Genomic DNA, 10,644 nt, shown 5'->3' on the forward strand with positions numbered 1-10,644 from the left:
CAAAAACACCAAATTTTAAAGTCTTCCCATTGAAACTCTTTCAATTTTCTATCCGATTAAGTCTAAATCAAATTTAAACTAATCAATTTCATGTCTAAATCTCTATTTAAACATAAAATCATCTAATCAATCAAGCTCGAATCTAATTCGACTAGTCAGAGATAGTTTCATGCAACCGGCTCGTGATGCCACTGAAGGGTTTTGTGTATCCTATACACTAACTAGTGTTGTAAGCGGAATCTCAAACATCTCATGTTTAACACTAGATTGCCCAGGATCGACATGCATAAACTAATCAATGAACTAGAGAGGGATAAATACCTTAACGCGTTTTTCCCTCGAACCATTCCAATCGCATGCAAAGATCGAGAGCTCCAACTGTAGCTCCTCTACTTGAGACACCGAGTGAATAGACTTGATCTCCCTTCCTTTCAGACTGCTAGGACTTACTAGAAGGTTGAGAAGAACTCTTCTTCTTGACTAGATTGATAGAATGGGAACTTTTTCTTTATATTCCTCGCTCTCCAATAGCTGTATATTCAGAGAGAGAGAGAGCTGTATATTTTTCCTTAGAGAAAAATCCACACCTTTTCTGTTCTCAACTGACCCAATATATAGACAAACCCTAATTAGAATCTCATTCAGATTAGGCTTTCTATTTTCTGGGTCACAGAAAAGATAATTACCAAAATACCCTTTTTGGGGTATTTTGATAAACCCCTTAAGTGTGGCCGGCCAGGGCAGCCCACCATGGGCCTTATGTGGCCGGCCCACTTACTCTGGTCGGCCATCTCATGGCCGGCCCAAAGAGCCTTCCTTCTATCTTGTCCCAAATATCCATTCGGACCCTTTCGGCCTTTCCAGTTGAATCCCATCCAACTTTAGCCAGTTTCCGTCTAGTCAATTCTCTCCGATCCGGTCTATGTTAGCCGCGAATCAACTCCTTGATCCGACGATCGTAGTTGGCTTCTAGCAAAGCATTACGACCCCTAATTGGACCGGACTGGATGATCTTTACGTGTGGTCATCGTTATCCTAACTGACAAATTGATCGCATTGCCACCTTGGTCGAAGGACACTCCTTCGGAAGGACATCTCCTTCAGACCGAACGGATAAATCCTTCAATGACCCCGAAGAACGGAAGGCTTTACAAAATTACTTGTCTAAAGAGTTTGAGATGAAAGACCTTGGTGAGTTGAAATACTTTCTTGGAATTGAAGTCTCTCGATCCAACAAAGGGATTTACCTATCCCAGAGAAAGTATACTTTAGATTTGTTACATGAGGTGGGTATGTCAGCATGTGAGCCGATTGATACACCTGTGGAAGAAGGATTAAAATTATTCATTGAGCCTAATCAGATCCCGGTTGATAAAGGAAGATATCAAAGACTCGTTGGAAGGTTGATGTACTTGGCGCACACGAGGCCAGATCTTGCATATGCGTTAAGTATTGTTAGTCAATTTATTTCAATATTAGATCCCACCATTCTGGATAGCCTACTAGTTCATAACAATGACTTTTGGTATGACCAGTTTTGTTGCAGTTGGTACACTTATAAGTTGATTTGTCGGATTGACAAATAGTTTTAACAAGGTTTGGCTTTGTCTTGTTGCGAGTCATCATTGTGGAAGCATCAGTTGTTTCAGATTCTCCGTTCATCGTTGTGCGTCGAACAAGCTTTCCAATTCACTAACGATCTCAACCAATTCACCATAATACACAGAGAGTATATTCCCGTTCTGTTTGGCAGAAAAAGCTCTTTGATTCAATGAGAAGACTTACAACTCATCGGATCCATCATAAAAAGCTTTAGATAAAGCTTTCCAAATATCACGAGTTGTAGGTAAACGAATGTATCTCTTCATAATTTCTGGAGTCATAGACATCAATAACCATCTCTTGACTTATTGATTTTCTGTGTACCACTTCTCATATTTAATGTCATCTTCAGTAGGTGGTAATGTATTACCACGAATAAACGAAAGTTTTTCTTTTTCAGCGATATGCATCTCCATGATTTGAGACCACATATAATAATTTTTTTCATTCAATATAATCCCTGAATTAAAGGATCCCTCTGCCTGAAAAATCGTACCAATTGTCTGATCCATCTTTTCCATTATATTAATATTAATTATAAGGAAGAGATTATATCAGAATAAAAAAAAACTGGATAAAGATAAATCTTGTTGATAGAAATTCAAAAGAAAAAAAACTTAAGATTGTTGGCTCTGTTACCAAGTTGAAATTGATCAAAGAAGTTGTTTTATTCCTTGATGGTTTACAAAAGAAATACAAGACTCTATTTATAGAGTTGGAATACTACTAGTTTAGTAGTTTCTAATTTTACAATATATATTTACTAGCTTCTAATATATTTACTAGTTTCTAATATTTGCTAGTTCCTAATATCTCAATATAGATGGGAATATTATATGGGATATCCCAAACTATAGAAATATATTTCAACAGAATAATGCGTGGCTTGCCTCTTCCTCTGTCTCTATCATAATTTATTCCTCTATTAGAAGATTGAGATTGATAATTAGAGCAACTTTAAGCAGCATAGGCTTGTGCAAAAGATGAGGAACCTTGAGCAATACAAGTTTGATTTTGTGTCTCAGTCAAAAGAAGAGTTTGTTGATGTTCAAGAATTGAAACTTCATGACTTATCAGAAGACTATGAAGTTCATCAACAGTAACAACATAAGATCTAATAGACACTGATGTTTTGAAAGTTTCATACGCCGATGTTAATCCTTTTAGAGTTAATACAACAAGGTGTTTGTCAGGAAATGGAGCACCTGCAGCAGCAAGTTGATCAACAGTTTCCTTAATTTGTTGCAGATAAACAATCATAGGTGAAAAGCCTTTCTTGAGTTGTTGAAGACGAGATTGAAGTTGTAAAGATTATGAGAAGTTGAAAGCTGGCACGAACTGCTTCCTGGATCCTATTGTGAATAGGATAAAATAGAGATTTGATCCTATTGGGTTTTCATGAGTTCCTTTATTAGCAGAACCTTCAGCCTCTCTCTTCGAAATCCTGGCGAATTCCTCAAACTTTTAGTTGAATTGCGAAAGCATTTCATTCATCTAGTTAACAATCGACTGCTGGCTGCTAGATAAGCCTTCAATTGTTACCTCTAATTTCTCTACCCTTTGGTCCATGCCTGTGCTCTGGTACCACTTTGGCACAAACTGCTTCCTGGATCCTATTGTGAATAGGATAAAACAGAGATTTGATGCAAAACTGAAGATATTTTCTGGTCTAATGGAGGAGACCACTACCTCGCTCAAGCTAATGCTTAAAGTTGATAAAAACTTGGATGCTTTATTCCCATATTCAATTGTTATTTATACAAGAAACTGGCAACGGAAGGAAATAAACAAATGTTAAACTTTAGTAACCACTCCTAATTCTAAGGAAACCCCTTTGACTCAAACTCCTAACTTATTTGAATTTAAAAATCATAACAGAATTAAAAACTACCTTTAGGACTTAGTCAATTGACACACAATGCTCGTGACAACTCCTACTCTCTTACTATGCTCTTGTCCTCAAGAGCAAAAATCTCGAAATTGCTGATTGAAGTCTTCAAGAACTTCCCATGTGGCATCGGCAGGTGGATAGCCCTTCCAATGCATTAACACCTCCTTCTTTCTTTCATGAGTTCTGTTATCTAGTATGGCTAAAGGAGTTAGGAATCTTAGACCTTCAGCAGGTAGTTGAGTACTAACAAAAATTTTGTCACCAACATGCCTTTTAAGGAGAGATACATGAAATATGGGATGAACCTTAGCTTCAGGTGGCAACTCCAATTTATATGCTACAACACCCACACGTTGGACTACTTTAAATGGTCCATAGTATTTAGCTGATAGCTTATGTATTCGGCGACTTATAGAATGTTGTCGATTATCCTGGAGTTTTAAGTAACCTATGTCGCCAATTGCAAATTCCCTTTCTTTGTGCTTCCCATCGTAGATCTTCTTTATGCGGTTCTGCGCCAAGGCGATCTTCTCCTTTACTTCACGAATTATACCATCTCTTTCAATGAGATGGTCCTCAACCGCAGCCACCTTAGTTGTTCCAGCAACATAGGTGAGTAGAGTCGGAGGTTCTCTCCCATATACAACTTCAAAGGGAGTTTTTCTTGTTGAAGAATGCACGCTGGTGTTATAACAAAATTCAGCGCAAGTTAGCCACTTACTCCACTGTTTTGGTTTAGAGCTTGTGAAGCAACGCAAATACATCTCCATAGTTCGATTAACTGCTTCAGTGTGTCCATCAGTTTGTGGATGGTAAGCGGAGCTGAAGTTGAAGCTCGTTCCATTCAATCTGAACAATTCCTTCCAAAATAAACTAGTGAAGGTGGAATCTCTATCACACACAGTGGAACGTGGCATTCCATGCAGCTTAAAGATGTGATCAAAGAAGCATTGCGCCAAACTAGATGCTGTATATGGATGAGAAATAGGAGTAAAATGTGCATACTTAGACAACCTATCCACTACAACAAATATGGTTGCCTTTCCGTTAGAGTTTGGAAGCTCGTCAATGAAGTCCATGGAGATGTCTTCCCAAATTTGAGTAGGAATAGGTAGAGATTGTTACAGTCCAGCAGGAAGTGTTTGTTCTACCTTGTGTTGCTGACAAACTTCACACCTTCGAATAAAATCTTTGATCTTCCCTTTAAGGCCTGGAAAATAAAAATAAGACCTCACCCGTTGGATGGTTTTATAGAAGCCCTCATGTGTGCTATTGTGGAATTATTGAATAATCAAGTCCACCAAATCTGAATCTTTTTCTAAGTATATTTTGCCTTTAAAGAAAAGAACTCCATCACGGAAATTCCAGGGACCCATGGCTTCTCCTTCCTTCACTCATTTAATTAATTCTTGGATTCTTGTATTAGTAGAATTTTCATTCCTCACAGTCTCTAGCCAATTATGAACAGGTGATGAGAAAGCCATTAGAGATTTAGGTTCACCAACATCAACCTTAGTCTTTCTTGAAAGCGCATCAGCAACCAAATTTTCCTTCCCCTTCTTATACTCCACAATGAAATCATAGCCCATTAATTTGAATAACCAACGTTGTTGTGTTGGAATCATAATTTTTTGGGTCCATAAGTGCTTCAAACTTTCATAATCGGTTTGAACCACAAATTGTCGTCCCAAAAGATATGGTCTCCATTTCTGTACAGCTAACACCAAGGCTAGAATCTCCTTTTCATATATTGACAGAAGAAGATGATTCCCTTGTAAGGCCTGGCTAAAAAAAGCTACAGGTCTTTCTTGGCGTAGAACAGCACCAATACCGTAACCTGACGCATCACACTCCACTATAAATGATTTAAAGAAATCTGGAAGTGCGAGAATTTGGGCGTGAGTCATCACCCGCTTTAATTGAGTGAAGGCCTCTTCTGCATTTGTATTCCATGTAAATTTATTTGTCTTCAACATGCGAGTGAGAGGAGCAGCAATCTTTCCAAAATTCTGAATGAATTTCCTATAATACCCACAAAGACCAAGAAAACCCCTCATAGCCTTCGTAGTTTCTGGTTTTGGCCAATTCATTACAGCTTCCATTTTATCCGGATCTACAACCACACCTTGGTTAGTAATAACATGACCAAGGTACTTAACTTCCCTTTGGCCGAAATGACATTTCTCAAGTTTTACAAACAACTTATTTTTTTGTAGAATAGAGAGGACCAGTTCTAAATGTTTTAAATGATCATTCCAATTTTTACTGTAAATAAGAATGTCAGCAAAAAGACTAGTACGAATTTCCGAAGGTAAGGCTGAAATACCTGGTTCATAAAAGACTGAAAAGTCGATGGTGCATTTGTGAGGCCAAAGGGCATCACTAAAAATTCATAGTGCCCTTGATGAGTACGAAATGTTGTTTTCTCAACGTCCGAATGATGCACACGTATTTGATGGTAACCTGATCGGAGGTCCAACTTAGAAAAGAATAGTGTTCCTTGCAACTCGTCAAGAAGTTCGTCTATCACTGGTATTGGGAATCTGTCTTTGATTGTGATTTTATTGAGTGCTCGATAATCGACACACATTCTCCATGAACCGTCTTGTTTCCTTACTAAAATCACAGGTGAAGAGTATGGGCTCGTGCTCGGTCGGATAACTCCAGATTGCAATAATTCTGCGACGATCTTTTCTATCTCTCTTTTTGATGATGGGGGTAGCGATATGGCCTAACCGAGACAGGTTGCTCCCTTTTATACAAAGGTATATGATGATCTTGCAGCCGTAAAGGTGGTAAGCTTGATGGCGTTCGAAATATATTCTCATACCTACTTAATAATTGTTTTATTTCCGGCATGTAGATAGTAGTAGTAGTTATTGATTCTCTTTCCTTTTCATATGTTGACAGAAGGAGATGTTTTAATTCCGACGAGAATCTCCTTTTCATATGTTGACAGAAGGAGATGTTTCCCTTGTAAGGCCTGGCTAAAAAAAGCTATAGGTCTTTCTTGGCGTAGAACAGCACCAATACCGTAACCTGACGCATCACACTCCACTATAAATGATTTAGAGAAATCTGGAAGTGCGAGAATTGGGGCGTGAGTCTTTGATTTTTTATTTGTGATAAGAAAAAGAGATGAAGTGAAGAAGATCGAAGAAAACCAAGCTGAAGAGCTATAGCTCTGATACCATAGTAAGAAGTGAAGAATCCATTAATAGAGATTTCATTAACTTTTATTGTTGTATTCAGTAACTTACTGAAAATAAAGAAGACTTGGCTATTTATAGACTTAATCTGATGTGTTCAATATAGGTAAGGTTGTTGAAAAGTTTGTTGAGAGTTAGTTATGATTAAGTCTGTGTTTGTTTTCCCAATTATTTTTACATGGTTCCAATTATTCTCTCTTTAAATATCCTTTGGAGAAATAAATAAAGTGAAATTTTATAAGGCCTCCCCAATTTTGTTAAAAGGCCTCCCCACGAACCATTTTACTTGGTAAATTTTCATTAGGGAGGGCCTTTTAACAAAAATGAGGAGGCCCTATAAAATCTCCCATAAATAAAAGACCTTGAATTGGTTATTAGTTAATTATCAAATTCAAATTAGTAACTTGTCAAACTATCGCAAATAAGAAATATATGAATGTGGACCACCTTTATTCTAAGATTAAGAGACGCGTCCAACAAAATATTGATAGCTATTGGCTCAAATTGGTCGTCATAAACCTCTTAGGCTACATCGAAGACATTGACTATCATGGTGTGTCACTTGTGAAATAGGTGGTTGTCCAAGTTTTATTATCATGATCTTTTAGATGTGTGCAATTTTCCAAACATCAATTAACCATTCAACATGAGGGCTAAAGTCAATGACACTTTATAATCAAAATAGTAATGAGTGCGCACCTAAAGTTATATTCCGAAAGTAGAAGTACTTTAAAAACGCAACACTAAACTATGGATTAGTTATTTGGTCATGTAATGTGAAACTAGCCTTTTACATGAAATCCACTAATCATGACATAAAGATAGAACAAAATAAGAATACTGACTACCCACCATAAATTCTTGAATTATCACTAGAAAACAATCTAGAGTTGATAAACCTAGCTAACTACTTCAGAGAACATGAAACCCCAGCTCTTCTGTCATCTGATGGTCGTCATCTAACTGCCTTTGATAAAGGGTATAGTTTTTCCAGCAGCTATCTTATTAGCCAAATCAGTAGCCACCCTTGGTCTTGTTCTTGGAAGAATAACAGGTCTACAACATATGAGAATGAAAACCAACTCCACCATGAATGAAACCAAGCTTGTCCATACAAACAATGTCTTCCTCCAGTTCCAAATTATCTTTCTGTATAGAGGGAGTGCAGATTCGAGCACTACGGATGCCGCGTAAATTTCGGGTATACCGGCACTAGGCTTGTATTCTGCTCTTTGTTCAAGTATTACCTTTAAGCAAGATATTGGCTCCTCTTCTTTATTGTTCAAGCCTCTCATTTTTAGGTCAAGAATTTGAGTCTCGGATGAGTAACCAGAAAGAAGAGGAAGACTATTGATTATGGTTTCTATGAACCTGACATATTGGCTTTTGAATCTCATCATGCATGGGTAGCTTGAACTTGTTGTTACTTTACCGTTCGCTGCCAATGACTCTACCCTCACCTATTCAAAAGTTGTTGGAGATGAGTCAATAAGATTTCCATTACTTGTACACAACTCAATTTAAACACACAAGGAAAGACCGAAAGAGTGTAGCAGAATTTTGGTATAGGTAACAACAAGTAAGTGATTGCGTCAATACCAGAACACTATGTTCAAAAAAGATTTTGACTAAATTTGTTACATATTGATTCACCTTCACTAACAGATAAAAGAATTAAAAGTATGACTATGATCTGGACCGTTCTTTTACTTGAGTGAGTCACCATGTGACAAATTAAATCAAGATCTTTTGTACACTTAGCATTTCTCTAACGTGTATAAGTTATGTGTGTGTTTATGCTCAGGATCTTGTACGTACTTATATGTAACTCTTAATTATCTTTTACACGTTATGGACTTATCAGCCTGTCATAATTTGATTCATTTCCCAAACGTTCATAAATTTTTAAAACAAAACTTCAGTGTAATAAAAAAGTTGATTTTTGAAAATGATAAGGAGTGCATCTCAGCTAAACTTAGCTTTGCTATGAATTCTATTTAGATTGTAGTGTTGTACAAAACGGAAGTGACCCAATAAATTGGTTTTAAGTGTAAAACTCTCTCTTGGGATAAGTCCTACCAGGAAAGACAAGTGTTAGGCTCAATGGACATAAGAAGTGAATATGCCAGTGTGAATAATCCCACATTGAAAAAAAAGTATTCAAACAATCAAGAATTTTGCATAACATTTAGGTCTTCCATACTCGTTGCAAATGGGTTAGATGTTTAGTAACCTATTTCTCTATAGGTACTTCTAACGATACCCCTCTTTTTTACTCGGACCTCCCTTTATTCTTGACACTTTTTGCAGGTCTCACACTGAGTAGTCAATGTGAAGGTACTCGCCCTAGTCTTAGTGCGTGTTATTCAAGCCCAACACAGATTAGGCACAGTCCGAGTGTCCTCGGAAGCCAAAGAGTAAAAGTAAAATCAAGGGGTGTCTACAGACGCACCTTTTCTTTATTTTAAGGCAAAGCAAAGGCATGGATGGGTTATTACCTGAAAGATCCCAAGATTCCTATTGTAATCTGACTCTGGCATTGTCAATGAAACAGTCACCTCCAAATTGTGATAATGAGGAATAATTTTTGACCCAACCAAATACTTCCCAACTTCTGACTTTTCGTTACAATTCACCCCATCACATGAACCTGATAAACTACTTGGGCACCCCAAAACTGGAACAAATGCTACCGGTGTACTCTTGGTGTAATCGAAATTTAAAGTCTCTGTGGTCTTTATTGGTTCTTCAACAACATACCTCATGGTAATCCCACCAATTATAAATCCAGATAACAAGATACCAAACAATACAAAACAAACATAAATCGACCAGAATATTCCCCATCCGAACCGAACCAATAATTTCCCAATCGATTTTTGACCTGTAATTCTTTCAAACAAGAATGGAATGATTCCATTTCCTAAATTCAAGATTTTCATAGTTATAGATCGAAAAATCCACTTGAAGAATCGAAATGGATCGATAACAAACATGAATGAATAATAAGTAAACCAAATTGGAAATGTGAAGAAACTTGTAAATAGATTGAATTGAAATCCAATGGATTTAATTACTAATCCTATAATTAAATCCAAGAAACCCAACAAATAGTATTCATCGTAATCCAGCTTCTTCCTTGAGAAATGGTGGTTAGAAATATTATTATTATTAGTAATGCTAGAAAATTCTTCATTCTCTTCTGAAATTAATTGAAAATTTGAGGAATGGGACGATAATGAGGATACCTTTTCTTGATCCTTCCTCCAAAAGGGTTTACCTTTTCTGTCCATGGGATTATAATTTGAATCTTTTGAAGAAATAGGGTACCTATCATTTATGAATTTTCGACGATAAAGATTAGGTAATTCAGTTGGTTCTTCGTTGTTTTCTTGTTTCGGAATGTCGCTAATTTTCGCCATGATTCGGTTAATGAAAAGAAATTTATCAATGAGGTTGAAGAACTGGTTTGGGTGGTTATGGTTGTCAATTAATTTCAGAATCTCCATTGATGAAAATGAAGAAGAATGGAAGTTGGGTTGGTTGGCTTTTTCATTAGGGAAAACAGAGATGACAATGCAAGAGAATAATGGGAGGTGGGGATTAATATAAGAGGAGGAAGATGACATGGCATTGTGTTACTAAAATGAGCGAATTGGCGTGAAGCAATCATCATCATTATAATACTGGTTTTCTTATCTACCTAATTTTGATGTCAGATTATGTCCATTTCATTGTTTTCAATTTCATGCACAAATGTTTGAGATATTTTGTCATTGGCCCTACATTGAAAATTATTTTTTGAATAAGTCCCATTTATTCAGAAAACTGATATAAAACCCTCTTTGGGAAAAAATTGTTAAAATTCAGTTAAAATAAATGTGTCTAAAGGGCAAATGCTGACGCTGGGAGGAAATATAGAATTAATGTGGCAATGGCACA

General features: G+C 36.8%; 1 protein-coding gene across 1 annotated transcript; it reads right to left on the bottom strand.

Moving 5' to 3' along the window:
* Positions 1 to 7,410: 7,410 nt before the first annotated feature.
* LOC147549145 (seipin-2-like) lies at positions 7,411 to 10,318 on the bottom strand. The gene is made up of 2 exons (XM_086672629.1): positions 9,201 to 10,318; positions 7,411 to 8,162 (listed from the first exon to the last, which is right to left on the bottom strand). The coding sequence occupies exons 1-2, from the start codon at positions 10,209 to 10,211 to the stop codon at positions 7,662 to 7,664; spliced, it is 1,512 nt and encodes a 503-aa protein (XP_086528755.1). The 5' UTR covers positions 10,212 to 10,318; the 3' UTR covers positions 7,411 to 7,661.
* Between the last annotated feature and the right edge of the window lie 326 nt (positions 10,319 to 10,644).

The sequence above is a fragment of the Eschscholzia californica genome, unplaced genomic scaffold (assembly GCF_041429995.1).
Source record: "Eschscholzia californica isolate CP2 unplaced genomic scaffold, dmEscCali1.0.p SCAF_3, whole genome shotgun sequence".
NCBI classification, from domain to species: domain Eukaryota; kingdom Viridiplantae; phylum Streptophyta; class Magnoliopsida; order Ranunculales; family Papaveraceae; genus Eschscholzia; species Eschscholzia californica.

What these genes read in the sequence shown, in the direction of transcription:
- LOC147549145 (XM_086672629.1), bottom strand. Translation starts at nt 10,211, where the DNA reads ATGGAGATTCTGAAATTAATTGACAACCATAACCACCCAAACCAGTTC. An exon ending in GGAATCTTGGGATCTTTCAG is followed by an intron (nt 8,163 to 9,200) that starts GTAATAACCCAT and finishes ACTTTTGAATAG; the next exon opens with GTGAGGGTAGAGTCATTGGC.